A 16390-nucleotide genomic window follows, 5' to 3' on the forward strand; every position below is an offset into this window, starting at 1 on the left:
AAGTTCTCTATAGATTTTGGATATCAACCCTTGATCAGGTATGTCATTGCAAATATCTCCTGCCATTCTGTCAGTTACCTTTTAGTTTTATTATTTCCTTCACTGTGCAGAAGCTTTTTATATTGATAAATATAAAATATATATTGATAAAGTCCCAATAGTTGATATTTGCTTTTGTTTCTCTTGCCTTCAATGACATATCTAGTAAGAAGTTGGTCAGGCCAAGGTCAGAAGTTGCTGCCTGTGTTATCTCTAGGAGTTTGATGGTTTCCTGTCTCATATTTAGATCTTTCATCCATTTTGAATTTATTTTTATGTGTATGCAAGAAAGCGGTCCAGTTTCATTCTTCTGCGTGTTGCTCTCCAGTTTTCCCAGGACCATTTGTTGAAGAGACTGTCTTTTTTCTCCTGGGATATTCTTTCCTGCTTCCCTCCCTGCAGGAAGCAGGCAGCATTTCTTGGTTTCCTGTTCTATTCCATTAATCTATGTATCTTGCTTTGTGCATCCTACTGTCTTAATGACTACAGCTTGGTAATACAGCTTGGAGTCTGGAAATATGATGTCTCCAGCTTTGCTTTGCTTTTTCAGGGTTGTTTTAGCTATTTGAGGTCTTTTCTGGTTTCATATAAATTTTAGGATTGTTTGTTCTAGCTCTGTGAAAAATGCTGTCTGTATTTTGATAAGGATTGCAATAAATGTGTAGATTGTTTTGTAGCTTGGGTAGTATAGACTTTAAAAATATCTCTTCTTCCAGTCTATGAGCATGGAATGCTTTGCCATTTATTTGTGTCTTCTTGAATTTCTTTCTTAAATAAGTAGTTTTCAGAATATAGATTTTTACCTCTTTGTTTTATTCATAGGCATCCTACCATTTTTAGCATAATTATAAATGGGATCAGTTCCGTGATTTCCTTTCCTGCTGCTTTATTATTGTTGTATAGTAATGCAACCAATTTCTGTATGTTGATTTTATAGCATGTGATTTTGCTGAATCCATTTATGAAGTTCTAGCTTATGTTTCTTTTCTACATTTTTAAAAATTACCATAGGACATATTTGTTTATTCTAATTCATGCATATGAAATATAGAACATAGAAGTGTATATGAAAAGCTGCATATGTGTATGTACTTGTATATATTATACACATATACACACAGAGACTTTAAATGCCTTCATTCTTTCCTGTAGTTCTGTACTATGTTGGATTGTTTTATTTGAGTGTAAAAAAATTTCTTTTAGTATTTCCTGAGGTTTGCTGGGAATCTGTTTTTTTTTTTTAAATCTTTATAATTGAGAGAGAGAGAGATAGCAAAGGGGGAGCAGAAGGAGAGGGAGACACAGAATCCAAGGCAGGCTCCAGGCTCTCAGCTGTCAGCACAGAGCCTGATGCGGAACTCGAACTCACAGACGTCAAGATCTTGACCTGAACTGAAGTCAGACACTTAACCATCTGAGCCACTCAGGTGCCCCTTTTTTGTCCTCATTTTATTCTAAAAATTAGATTCTGATTTTCTGTTGAGATTCCCTATTTTTTATCTATTTAGTTTCCCATATTTTGCTTTCTTAATATACTCAATCATTTTAAAGTTCTTTATGCACTAATTCCAGTATCTGAATCCTTTGTAAATCATTTTTACTCTCAATTTTTAGTTGCTTTTTTCTGCTTGACAGATTCTGTAATTTTTGATTATGTACTGGATGTTGTAAATTAAAACATTATAAGGACTGAATTTGGTGTCACTTTCCACCAAGAGGATTTGCCCTCTTTTCTGTTAATCATATAAAATGGCTGATCAGTCATATCAGGAATTTTCCTGAGTCAGCAGTGGGATAGAGCTGTAGTTGACTTTGGATTTTTCCTGATTTGTGGCCTTCCTGGATTTTTGCTTTAATCCTGACAGATCTTTGATTCTTCTGTAAGTAAATACAGTGAAATACTCAGTTTAGTGTCTCAGATGTTTGAGTTCTTCTCTTTAGACTCTCAGCCCTTATAGGTTTGAATGTGGCAAACGTAAGGGGACCCCAGCTATGTTGTAGTTAAACTTTCTTTTTTATAATTGTTTTAATATTTATTTTCGAGAGAGAGAGATACAGGCAGAGCATGAGTGAGGGAGGGGCAAACAGAGCGGGAGACACAGAATCCGAAACAGGCTCCAGGCTTGGAGCTGTCAGCACAGAGCCTGATGCGGGGCTCAAGCTCGTGAGCTGCAAGATCGTAACCTAAGCTGAAGTTGGGTGCCCAACCAACTCTACCATCCAGATGCCTCTGTAGTTATACTTTCTCAGTAGAAATTTGTCTCATAAGAACCCAAACCTTGGAAAAGATTTTACTTTTTCTGGCTCAGCCCCCTTCTTGGGATGGCACTTCTGGTTTTCTTCTCTTGAGTCTGGAATGTGTCCTCAGCTTTGAAAGTTCTCTCACTCAGGCGATAGTTATTTAGCTTCCTGCCTTATTCAGGTTCAAAATCTGGCAAATGTCTTGAGGATACCTGATGTTTGTGCAAGGCCCCTCTGTCTAGTGGGACTTGGCTGGTTATTAATGCCATGACTACGAAGGAGAATTCATTCATTCTGCTTCTGTGACTCAATTTTCAATTCTCCCGTACCCTCCTGATACTAAGAAAATGCCCTGTGGGGGAAACCGGCTTGGCATTCTGCTAGATTTCACTCCCTCATGATAGCCCATGAGTTCTTCAAAAGCTCTGGTGATTTCTCTTTCCTAGGGGAGTATGTCTCCTTACACTCAGTCCCTGCCCATAATCTCCAAAATCCCCTCTCTAGCACATTAGATGATATTGTTTCCTGATTGCTTCTATAGCTCTCTGATTTCTTTTACCTATGATTTTATAATTTATTTGATTTTATTTGCTTGTTGCAACAGGAATGATGGCCTTTGGCTATGTACTGTATTCTACCTGGAAATGGAAGTCCTATTTAGATTACTTTTAATTTCTCTAATTAATAGCTTCCTACTTATAGTTCTTACATTTGTTATTATACTATTAGGTATTTGATATTTGTGATCATATTACAGATGGCATATTTTTTAGCTTTTAATTTTATAACTTTTTTGATACCAAAAATGTGATGGATTTTTAAAAATTTCTATCTCCTATCTGGCAACTTTTCTAAAAACTTATATTTTAATGAGTTATGTTTAGATTGTTTTAGGTTTTCTGTATACCTAATTATATCAAATATAAACATTGACAGTATTATTTCTTCCTTTCTTATTTTTATATACCTCCTTTTCCCCCCTTACTGCTAATGCCATTTACGACCTTTACTAAAGTTGAACAGAAATGGTGAGAATTGACATCGTTGTTTTGTTCCTAAACTCACAGTGAACATTTTCTACATTTCAGTATAAATAGGATGGTTGCTCCAAAGTTTTTTGTGGTTTGTCTTTGCTGTGAGCTTATATCATATGTAATTCTTGAGTTCTATCAAATGCTTTATTTAACTATATGTAGTCATAAACATTTTCTCCTTTATTTTATTGTTGTGGTGAGTCATATTGATTGATTTTTGAGCGTTAACTCATCTTACATTTCTGGAGTAAACTATCTTGGAATGAATTTGCATACATACAGCATTTGGTTTTCTAAAATTTTACTTAAGATTCTTGCTTGCATATTCATAAAGATGATTGGCCTATTATTTTCTTTTTTCATAATTTTCCTCTTCAATTAGTGAATAGTAGGCAGTGGGTAGAAATTCAAGGGTTCTTCCGTTTTGTAATACGTTATTCCTCTATTTAATACAATATTAATAATACAACATTACTCTATTTTTTAAAAAATAACTTTATTTTTGAGAAAATATTTTTAAACTTTCTGTCTTTTGAGAGCAAGAGAAAGCATGAGTGGAGGAGGGGCAGAAGGAGAGGGAGACAGAATCCCAAGCAGGCTCTGTGCCATCAGCGCAAAGCCTGATGCGGGCCTGCATCTCAGGAACTGTGAGATCATGATCTGAGCCGAAATCAAGAGTTGGATGCCTAACAGACGAGCCACCCAGGTGCCCCTTGATCTAAAAGTACTTTAGATCTATAGAAAAGATACAGACATAATAGAGTTCCCTATGCCCATCTGCCAGCTTTTCCTATTAACATCCTACATTACCGAAGTTGGGGTTTTGATTTTTTACTTTGCTTTTCTGTTTGGAGTGTCATTGTAACTACTGTATTGTAAATGATGGAAAATAATTGCATATGTTAAAAAAATAAATTGTGTTATATTAAAAAAAATTCTACATTACCATAGTGAACATTTGTAAAAATTAAGGAGACAATATTTGTACATTACCGTTAACTACACTCCCAACTTTATTTATATTTCACATTTTTTCCACTAATGACCCTTTTTTTTTTGGTTCCAGGAACCTGTGCAGTAGTCACAATTCTCTTTAGATAGTTGTCATGTCTCTTTAGTCTTCTCTTTTCGATGACAGTTCCTCATTTCTTCCTTTTTTTCATAATTTTGACAGTTTTGAGGAGTATTGGTTAGATACTTTGGAGAATGTCCCTCAGTCTAGATTTGACTGATGTTTTTCACATGATTAGACTGGAATTAGGGGTTTTGACAAAGAATACCAGAAAAATGAAATACCCATCCCTTCAAATCATAGCAGAGAGAATGTGATATCTACACGACAACATTGGTGATATGAACCTTCATCACCATGATGCTTGCTAGGTTTCTACACTATGAAGTTAGTATTTATTCCTTTCTATTATTCTGTTCTTGGGAATCCAGTTGCTTAATCCAACCCACACACAAGGGAAAAGGGGGAGACTTAATTTTCACCTCCTTGGATGGAGGATATCTGCATATATTATTTGGAATTCCATAAACAAGATTTGTCCCCTTTCATTTTTCATTTGTTTGATAATTTCTTTATTCTGTTTTAATATTCTCTAAAATCAGAATACATAATTACAATTTTGAACATCTCTGTTTCCCCAACTGACATATAAACTTCTTGATGCAAGTCATTATTTCTTGTTTATTTTTATACACTCTATTGCTCTAGTGGACCTCTAGTTATTTTTTTAAATGAATATAGTTTTACTTCAACTGAAAAGTACCATTCCTCAGCTAAATTATATAACAGCATCCTAAATTGAAGTTTAAAGTAGATTTTTAAAATGAGTAAAAGTAAACTCATGCACAACTGCATTATAATAAGTATTTAAGATGGCAAAGAGTACTGTAGAAATAACTATTTGAAGTTGATGTATCTCAATAAAATATTCCTTAGCTACCTTTGGAAAGAGATGAGAGTATTTGACAAGCCACAGATATGACCAGCCGTGTCCTTTCTCTTTTTTGTTTAGATCATCAGAGGAGATTAAGATCCCATTTTCTGCCTTTTCTGCAAAACCATCATCCGATGCAGTCACTCAGATAACCACAGAAAGTCCAGGAAAAACCCTGTTTTCGTCTGAAATTTTTATTAATCCTGAAGATCGTGGATTTGAAATTCCAGAGCCCAGTACCCAGAAGCTAGACAAGGTTCCTGCTAAGTTTGTTTCATCATCTCCAGTCCAACAGATTCCTCATCCTCGTGGCACTGATGGTAAGAGAATGTGATTACATTTTAGGTCACAATACCAACTTTTATATGCAGTGATCTCAGAAATTTGTGAGGGGGTCTTTCTAGTCAGAAAACCTAATTTTCATTTTATGCATAATTGTGATCCACATGATTCTTTTATTTACATAGCTATGAAGAGGATGTGATTATGTTTTTACCTTAATTTCTAGTGGAGTTACAACTTACGTGGAACTTAGGGTGCATGGGTGGCTCAGTTGGTTAAGTGTCCAACTCTTGGTTTCAGCTCAGGTCATGATCTCATGGTTTGTGAGTTCGAGCCCTATATTGGGCTCTGTCCTGGCGGTGAAGACCCTGCTCGAGATTCTCTCTTTTCCTTTCTCTCTGCTCTTCCCCCTCCTTCTCTCTCTCAAAATAAATAAATAAACTTAAAAAAAACAACTTATGTGGAGTTCATGCTGTTTATGATTGACATATTTTTATCTCATGATACTTATAATAATGCAGGTAGTTCATAAAAACCTAAAAACTATGGAGATCTAGTGTTAGGCTGGCAGATGAATTATTGGCATTCATATTATATTAAATGTTACATATAATATATTAAATAGATGTAAAAATATATAATAGTACAAGTACAATACCAGTCTGTTTCTTGCTTATAAAATAATGCCCAAGGACCCAGGTTGAATGTGGTTCTGCTGTCTTTAAAACACGGAACCCACAATTGCCCACCACAGTCAGCTAGAAGGGACAGAAAAAGCATTAAGAAGCACATGTAGAGGCACCTGGGTGGCTTAGTTGGTTAAGCATCCAACTCAGTTTTGGCTCAGGTCATGCTCTTAACGGTGTGTGAGTTCAAGCCCTCTGTTAGGCTCTGTGCTGACAGCATGGAGGCTGCTTGGATTCTCTCACTCCCTCTTTCTCTGCCCCTCCTCTACTCTCTCTTTCACAATAAATAAATAAATAAATAAACTTTTTAAAAAGAGAGAGAAGCACATATCCTAGGCCTAGAAATGGCTCAGATCATTTTCTCTTAGCTCAGAATAGTTTAGTTGTGTTTTTCAGGGTGTAGAGTGGATTTTGAAGAACAGCTAGCAGTCTCTACAAGGTTTGCATTTAGAGTGTTCATATTGCTGTTGTCACAGTGATATTTAAATAGTGCTTAAACTGTATAACATCCAAATTAGTGTGTTATTTTTCAGACCAATAACGGGAAAATTAACAAGTAAGTTTCCATTCTTCCCTCAAATGAGGGTGGGAACTTGAAGTTACTAATTTTAAAGTATTTAATAGTTAGCACAAGTCTACTCAAAATATTATTTTAAAATTTTCTCCTTATGCAAAAAGGTTATCTATTTATATCAGTTACCTGGTGCTACAGTGATACTGTTAACCTCAAAAATCTCAGTGCTTTATAACAACAAACATTTGCTTTTTTCACTCATGGGCATTGTGGGTCAATTGGACTTTGGCCTCAGACCACAGAAATGGTTTGGGTCTGCTCCGTATGCCTTGTTCTGAAACCCAGGCTAATGGGACAATACATACCTTGGGTTATGTTGTTCTCCTAGCGGTGGTAGAAGCATAAGAGGGGGAATCCAACTGTGAAAGTGTATTTTTTTTTTTTTTTGAGAGACAGAGAAAGACCGTGTGAGCAGGGGAGGGTCAGAGAGAGAGAGATACAGAATATGAATCAGGCTCCAGGCTCTGAGCTGTCAGCACAGAGCCCGACGTGGGCCTTGAACCCATGAACTGTGAGATCATGACCTGAACCGAAGCCGGACGCTTAACCGACTGAGCCACCCAGGTGCCCCTGAAAGTGTATTTTAAACCAATACTTATATCAAATGCATCCATTTATCAGAGACCATAATTTATCATTTTACCTTTGTATACAGGACCTGGAAGGATTCCTTTAAAAGATTAATATTATTGGTTTACCGATTTTTATGTATTTTCTTAAAATTGGGAATTTATATTTCTATAATAGAAACTTTATTTAGAAAAATAAACTTTATTTTGAAGATCTTTCCCATAGAAGTGAATTAGATTTATTTTCTATGACTCTGGAAGACAGAATAAGACCATAAGACCAGTAGTAAGGGGTTAACAATTTGGGGTTCAGTATAAGATAAAGTGGTTTTAGTTAGAACCATCTATACATGGACTAGATTGCTAAAACTCATCTCAGTGAAGCCTACCTCTACCACCCTATTTAAACTGCATCTTGCCCTGGTTTTCCCAGTAGTCCTACTAATAACCCTCAGCATTTTCTAATGGCCTTTTTTATGTAACTTACAATTTATTAAAATACTGAAAATTTTACTTATTTCATATGTTAATTATTACTGTATGTCTCCTTCCTCTAGAATGCTAGCTCTTCTTGAAGGCAGAGATTTTTTTTTAGTTCATATATCCCAAGAATCCTTTTTTAAAGTTTGTCTTTCTGTTTGTTTATTTTTAAAGAGAGAGAGCAGAAGCAGGGGGGAGAGTTTGGGTGGGGGAGAGAGAGAATCTTAAGCACGCTGCGTGCCTTGCATGCAGCCCAATGTGAGACTTGATCCTATGACCATGGGATCGTTACTGAGCCAAAATCAAGAGTCGCACACTCAACCAACTGAGCCACCCAGGCACTCCTAAGGTTTCTTTGTTTAAGTCATCTCTAAATGCAGTATGGAGCTCAAACTCACAACCCCAAGATCAAGAGTTGCATGCTCTTCCAACTGAGCCAGCGAGGTGTTCTGATACATCCCAAAAATCTTATACACTTCCTGGCATATTAAAGGCACTCAATATTTGTTCAGTGAATTTTAATAAATGTTCTGATGAATTGTTCTTGTCTTTATCTCCTTAGCCCAGCCTTCACTGTTGCCATATAAGCCTCCTGGTAGTACCCGGATGTACTATGTTCCACAATTAGGAAGAATTCCCTCATCTCTGGATTCCAGATCAGATACCACCATTGAGAGTTCTCACTCAGGTAATCTGCATAAATTACTCAAATTTTTATTTTTTTAAATTTTATTTGTGGTTTAGCTGGCTAATTCTAGAATAACATGTGAAAGCTCAGTGATATTTAATCCTTTAATCAAATGTGGAGCTTCTCATGAGTCAGTCTCGGGTTCAGAAGAGTAAGTTATTTGGGGCACTGGGGTGGCTCAGGCGGTTAAACAACCAACTTCAGCTCAGGTCATGATCTCATGGTTTCTGAGTTCGAGCCCCACGTCAGGCTCTGTGCTGACAGCTCAGAGCTTGGAGCCTACTTCAGATTCTGTGTCTCCCTCACTCTTTGCTCCTACCCCGCTTGTGTTCTGTCTCTCTGTCTCTCAGAAATAAGTAAACGTTAAAAAAAATTTTTTTTAAAGAAAAGTAAGTTATTTGGGAAGGTGTATTTAGTGAAGAAAATTGTATGGATAATAGTTTGTTTGGTTTAGTGGACTCTGTTTCAGACAAAGGCTTCCAAGTTTTCTCTCTCACAGTGCTCGTGGTGTTTTGGTGGGGTTTTTTTTTCTCATTATTATATGGAATGCATATAAATAAAAGAAGTATCTTTTTAAGGAGCTATAAGTTTATTAGGACATAAATATTTGCTCTTTTGATCTAGCAACTTAATAAAAATATTAGGTATTTCCTTTTGGTTTTGGGTTTTGAAAGAAAGTATCTTACATGTTGATGAATAACCACAGTTATTTACTAATGAGATAGGTGCAGCTGTTAGGATACTTGTACAAGTCTTAACGCATGATATGAAATTGGAAACAACCACAGTTATTTGCTGCTTTTACTAAAGAAACTTAAAAATCTAGCTTTGCAAAGATACAACATAATTGAAAGGAATATTGCATTGTCGAATATTGAAATTTAAAACTTTTTTTTACTGTTTATTTGTTTTGAGAGAGAAAGAGCATGAGTAGGGGAGGGGCAGAGAGAGGGAGAGAAAAAGAATCCCAGGGAGGCTCCACAGTACCAGTGTAAAGCCCGACGGCGGGGCTCAAACCCATGAACTGTGAGATGACCTGAGCCAAAATCAAGAGGCAGATACTTAACCAACTGAGCCACCCAGACACCCCTAACCTGAGCCAAAAAAGACACCCCTAACATTGAAAATTTAACATAGCTAGTAGTTTGTGTAGTGTACACTAGATATCAGTTATCAGTGTTGTTTCTGTAAAGTTTTCAAATATCCCACAGCACCCCTATGAGACCACCGCAGGCAAACTGCAGATTTAGTAGATGAGTAGCACCCCATACAGAACTCAATAAATATTTCCTGTGGGAATTTTAAGATAAGGATATTGAGTTGGTGTGGTGTGGGGTTTGTATTGATGGGACAACATTTTAAGATGACTTGGTTCAGGTTAGATATAAAATTTTTTTTTATAATTTGTCAATAGACATCTTTATATGTGTAGGAAGTATACATGACAAATTTTCCCTAGTCTTAGGCATATTTTTTGGTTAACTTTAAGAAGACTGAACAAGTATCTAATGGTAATTAAGTTAAAGCACCTGGTATAAGTGCTTCTAACTGCCCTGAGGGAGCAGTCTGGACAAAAGGAGTAGAGAGTTTGATTCATTTGACAGATGAGAATGCAGTGTGGTTAGTGTAGAATAGTGGCTAGGTATGGTTAGATAGGTGAGGCCAAGATCATGCGGGGTCTTGCAAACCATATTAAAACATTTCAATTTTATTCTGGTAGGCAACCGTGGTTTCACGTACATTTGTAAAGTGTATTTGGATGCTAGATAAAATTTATCACTTCCTGGGTTGGAATGCAGGGAACCAAGGTGGGAACTCTAGAAGTGGAAGCGAGGACACCAGTAGTTAGAAGGCTATTGACTGTAGAGTTGGTTTACACATTTAAGGTTGTAAGGGTGCCACATAGAAGGAGGCACCGTTCATATCATATAGACATACGCTATTTTTTATGAAAATACACAGGTGAGCCTGAAGGTTCCAGATCTCCAGTTAGAGTTCTGTAGCAGTGCTGACTCTTTCTCTGCCCCAAACAAAATCTGTACTTACACATCCTGCAGCTATGTGTGGATACACTTGTGTATACACATACATCTGGCTACACTGCCTTTCATTTGCTCTCAGCTCACTGAGTTGATTTTCTTGCTCATCTACCCACTGCTTTCTGAGACTACCTAACTGTGAACCTGACATAGTTACCCTTCTTGGGGAGCCTAGGGTGGTGCTTGTGCTTACTGCTGGTGATGTGTGTTCTCTGCTGTCTGGAAGTATTTGTGAGGAGAATGATCCCCATGTGCAGTTGTTATGTTGTACTATAAAATATAATATTTTAATTTTTTAATTAAGGAAGGGACTTTAAAAAATTTCCTCAAAAGATGCTGTAAGGGCCAGCTATGTCCTACATGCTAGAATTTGAAACTCAGAAGAAAGGTCTCAGCTAGGGATACATATTTGTTGGTCATCAGCATGTAGATAGATAGTATTCCATCCATTGGTAACTGATGAGTTCACCCAGGAAGAGAAGAGTCCCGATCCCTTGAGGAACTCTAGCTTGAGAGATTTGGTAGGAGGGATACTAAGGATCTGCCAGAGAGATGGGGAGCAAATGAGAGAAAGTGATGCCACAGAAGCTGAGAAAAGCAGCTTTTTGTGATAGAATTTAATCTGTATATATGACCTAGAAGACTTAGTAGGGTCCTTGCAATCTCTCCTAAAAAAATCCTCATGACTTACTTATATTTACACGGTACTAATAAGACTGATACTTACTCATCTCTTATTGCCATATATATTTTAGGCACTCAGAAAATGCATGAAGTGCAGAATCCCAGGTTAGAAAGAAAAAACGTTTTTATAGAAGATCTTGCTCTAGTTGCTAAAAACTCTTATATGACTAGAGATATTCTTCACCTCTTTTGTGGAATGAATAAACTTCTCTTACCAGTGCACATGGGAATATTGAAATGTATTTAAAAAAAATAAAATTACTTTCAAATCTTATATTTATCACATAATATTTTCCTTTCAATGTTTTCTATATTATCATGAGATTAATCTACCTAAAACATAGCTGATTACATTTCCCCTTATTAAAAATTTATAATGATGTTGCATTTCATATACAAAAAGTACAACTTGTACTCTTCAGCTTGGGATTCCATACCCTGCTGAATTTTGTACCAAACAATTATTTTTTAGTATTTCCCACCACTTTCTTTAATGTGTTCTATGATCTAGCCTGACCCCACAGTGACTGCTGTTCTTATATACTCTTTGCTTTCCTGCCTTCTTGTCTTTGCTCTTGCTTCATCTCTGCCTAAAATGTCTTTCTTCCTTCCTCTGCATATTTCAAAAGCCCTACTTATTCTCCAGGTTACAGTCTATATTTGCCTTTCTTTGAAAACCTTTCTGACTGGAAATTGTCTCTCTTCTGAACTGATACTATCTTTTTGTCATTTGCTTCTCCACCTTGTATTATTACAATTTATTGTGCATGTCTGACAGCCTCGATTGACTGACATCGCCTTCTGATCACACTACAACACTCCTATTGTATCTTTTTAATAGAAGCGGTTAAATTTTTTGTTTTTCTTCAACTTCATGTCTATATATTTGTTAATTGTCCTAGTTTCCCACTTTGCTGTAGGATCCAATGATGCCGTTGCTCCGGACTTCCCAGCGGAGGTGCTCGGCACCAGAGATGATGATGTGTCACTCCCTGCGAACACTAAACATACAGAGGGGATCTACAGTAAGAGGGTGGTGGCCAAGCCGTCCTCCTCGGTGGGGAAAAAGCCGCCTCAGAAAGATAATGCCGGTAACTGGATTCGCTTTTTATATTTTGTGGCTTTTTTTTTTCCTGGTCATCCAAAATGAGAATATTGTCCAGTCTTTATCTTATTTCTGGTGTTATGCAAACTTTTCTGTTAGCTATTTTATTGGGTATATATAAGAAGGGAAAAGATTTGTGAAGTCTTTCAGAATGCTTGGCAGGTTTCTTAAAACTATAAACTTTATTTTCACTGTGGGAAATAAAATATATGGCAACTTTTGAAATAATATCCAATCAGGTATGTTTTACAAACTGAAACCCAGAAAATCTTGATTAAATTTGCCTCATGAATTTATCTGTGAGATAGTACAAACTAATATTTTCATAGGTTGGAAGTATATGGCTAACTTACATGGTATTTTAAATTTTCTTTCATTTTGTTGCCAACATTTAAAAATAAGATTTTGGGCTTCCCTGGAAAAATCATAATACCTGTTTGCACTCAGCTTGCATTTCTTCATGGCAGTAATCGCCTGCCCCTGAGTCGTGGCTGTGCCTTACGGAGGGGATGTGCGTTCTGCTTGCTTTAAGTCCCCATACTTCTCAGAGCCAGTCTGCTTCATTCATCTGCCTTATCTGTGGCTATTTGAAGTTTCAACTTAATCTCTAGATAAAGGCCTTACTGTTTTATAAAAGCTTTTAATATTTAGGGGCCTGCTTGATTTTTTTTTTTTTTTGGTCCTCTTCATCCTTGATACTGTACTTCTTTAGTTGATACATGGTAGTACTTATTAAATGGAGACTCCAGTGGCCACTAAAAATTCTACATGTGTAATTGTTCTTTACAAGGTTTTTTTTTTATGGTTTTTTATTTATTTTTGAAAGACAGACAGAGACAGTGCGAGCAGGGGAGGGTCAGAGAGAGAGGGAAATACAGAATCTGAAGCAGGCTCCAGGCTCTGAGCTAGCTGTCAACACAGAGCCTGACTCAGGGCTCGAACCCATGAACCGTGAGATCATGACCTGAGCCGAAGCCATACGCTTAACCGACTGAGCCACCCAGATGCCCCTGTATTAGACAATTTTAAAAGACTATAATTGGAGCGCCTATGTGGCTCAGTCGGTTGAGCGTCTGGCTTCGGCTCAGGTCCTGATCTCACATTAGTGGGTTTGAGCCCTGCGTCAGGCTCTGTGCTGTCACCTACTCAGAGCCTGGAGCCTGTCTTCAGATTCTGTGTGTGTGTGTCTCTCTCTCTCTCTCTGACCCTCCCCTGCTCATGCTGTCTCTCTCTCTCTCTAAAAAACAAAACCAAAAAAATTTTTAAAAAATTTATTTAAAAAAGGATATAATTTCAGGAGATTTTAAAAAGTCTATGAATATTACATATAAAATCTAAGTGGTATAGATGCTTTTCTAGGATTATATGAAATATCAAAATTGCCTCAACAAGTGACAAATACTGAATAGACCAAAGAACTCAAAAGAGGAGTTCAAATCTGCTTTTCTACTTTGAAAAAGATACCTGATTTTTTTTTCAGTATTGTCTCAAATCAACAAAGAACAGATTTCATTTAAAGTGGTATTTTACTTAAGCCATTGTACACAGAAAAATACGGAAAGCTTTCCAGTTCATGTTGTAAACCCACCATAACTGTCACAGCTTTTATATGGTGGGGCCTAGGAGATGCTTTTTTCCTTGATGTATGAAGACGTTTGAGTTTTTGTTTGGGGCTTATTTTTTTGAGTGGGAGTTTCTTGCCTGTTGTGTTTATTTTCTTTTCCTTTGTCCTATTGTCTTTTCTCATGATGTCATTATTCCAGATGCCGAAGTTCAAGTTTCCATCAGTGGGGATGAGAACCTTTCAGACAAAAAACAGAAAAAGGAGATCTACAGTAAAAAGTCAGTGACGAAGGCTGCCACACCTGAAGAGAAAGAATTCTTGGAGAAAGCCGCTGCAGGTAACTGAACTGGATTATCTGCATATTATTTTCTTCCAGCCTTCTAAAATGAGTATAAACAGCAACGTGGTGTCTATTCCCTTGCTGTCTTCACCTTTTCTCTGTGTTGCTTATATGTGAAATAGGGTATTAGCTGCAAGTTTTTAGTATAGAGTGGCTAGTAAGATTAACATTATTGAAGCTATTTAAGACATTTCTGGAGAGCTTTGGAAAGATAATACACAAGTTAATCTCATTGCCAGAAATTTACATGATGGACTTTTAAAAACTTTACTGGTAAGATGGGGCGCCTGGGTGGCTCAGTCGGTTAAGCTGGCTTCGGCTCAGGTCATGATCTCACGGTTCATGGGTTCAAGCCCCACGTCGGGCTCTGTGCTGACAGCTCAGAGCCTGGAGCCTGCTTCAGATCCTGTGTCTTCCTCTCTCTCTGACTCTTCCCTGCTAGCATGCTCTCTCTGTCTCTCAAAAATAAATAAAAGACATTAAAAAAAATTAAATAAAAATTAAATTAAAAAAAATAACACTTTACTGGTAAAAAAAAAATCAGTTCTAGGAAATGCTCACTTTCTACTACCATTGTACAGAAGCCTTTGTTCTTTAGGAATTCAGCTTATTTACTTCCTAACTACCTATCCAGTTAATTTCCTTCAGTGGGATTATGCTAATTAAAAATGCCTATAATAGTATGTTTAAGTTAGGATTCATTTTGGCTCTGAGCGATGAAAACAAAAAAAAAGTAACATTGACTTAAAAGAAGACATGAAATTATTTCTCTGTTTTGTAAGAATCCAGATGTAGACACCCATGGATGACATGGTGCTCCAGTGTATCAAGGAACAAAACTCTGTCTCTCCTGTTGTTCCAACACCTTTTAGCCTCCATTCCCATGTACATTCTGTTGTACATTCAGGTACATTCTGCTGGCCATACTTCGTCACATGCTCATATCAAACTGTGTTGCCAAGGTGGCTGGGAAATATAATCTTTATTTGGATAACCATATGCCCAATTAAATCAAGATTCTATGTTTTAAAAAAACAAAACCAAAAATCTTCATTTTAACATTTGAAAAAAAGAATCATGTTCATTCTGAACCTTTTCTAGACTTGGCCCCGAGTGAGATACACACAGCCTCAGGTACTTGGAAGGTTATGGCACAGCTCTTTGATCATGTCAGAACAAAGCAGTTGCTCTTCCAGAGCCAGACCCTGGCTTCATCTTCCATAAGGACCCCTGACTCAAAACAGGCTGTGGGGTAGCTGCACTTGAATGTTGCCCCCCAGATTATGAAACGCAGTGAAGTTAGCATAAGTCTTGTGGCTTCTTTCATTTCAGAGTGTCGTGTTTACTGAAGTGAACCTTTCTGAATAGGAGACCAAAGTACTGCCTGCTTAGGAAAAAAAATCTGTAATGCTCTAGATTTCAGGCAGGCAGTCAGTCAGCAGTAAGATCAATGTCAGTGGCCGGTTCTTGACAGATTCTACAGCAGCCCTGGCATAGGGATTTCTCTCCCTGAAAGTGTTTTGTTTTAAGTAATCTTTACACCCAGTGTGGAGCCCAAATTAAAATCCTGAAATCTAGAGTCACGTGTTCTACCCACCGAGCCAGCCAGGCACCCTTCCCTGCAAGGATCTTAAGATGGAAAGATTCAAAGTTGAATCTTTGCTGGGAAAACTGGACAGCAACATGTAGAAGAATGAAACTAGACCAGTCTCTTACACCATACACAAAAATAAAATCAAAATGGCTGAAGGACCTGAATGTGAGATAGGAAACCATCAAAACCCTTGAGGAGAAAGTAGGAAAAAACCTCCTAGACCTCCACCGCAGCAATCTCCTACTCGACACATCTTCAGAGACGAGGGAAATTAAAGCAAAACTGAGCCCTTGGGACTTCATCAAGATAAAAAGCTTCTGCAAGGCAAAGGAAACAATCAAGAAAACTAATAGGCAACTGACAGAATGGGAAAAAATAGTTGCAAATGACATATCAGATAAAGGGCTAATATCGAAAATATACATGGAACTCACCAAACTTCACACCCACAAAACAAATAACCCAGTGAAGAAATGGGCAGAAGACATGAACAGACACTTCTCCAAAGAGGACATCCAGATGGCC

The 16390-nt window shown here is 37.2% G+C and overlaps 1 protein-coding gene across 1 annotated transcript in view; it reads left to right on the forward strand.

Moving 5' to 3' along the window:
- Positions 1 to 16390, forward strand: part of ALMS1 (ALMS1 centrosome and basal body associated protein) — a 129803-nt gene that overhangs the window by 74432 nt on the left and 38981 nt on the right. Inside the window, exons 7-10 of the mRNA XM_029937601.1 lie at positions 5339 to 5580; positions 8414 to 8539; positions 12183 to 12353; positions 14131 to 14268. Coding sequence (XP_029793461.1) covers positions 5339 to 5580; positions 8414 to 8539; positions 12183 to 12353; positions 14131 to 14268 — 677 coding nt within the window. The remainder of the gene's footprint in view (positions 1 to 5338; positions 5581 to 8413; positions 8540 to 12182; positions 12354 to 14130; positions 14269 to 16390) is intronic.

This window comes from Suricata suricatta, chromosome 4 (genome assembly GCF_006229205.1).
Source record: "Suricata suricatta isolate VVHF042 chromosome 4, meerkat_22Aug2017_6uvM2_HiC, whole genome shotgun sequence".
Lineage (NCBI taxonomy): Eukaryota > Metazoa > Chordata > Mammalia > Carnivora > Herpestidae > Suricata > Suricata suricatta.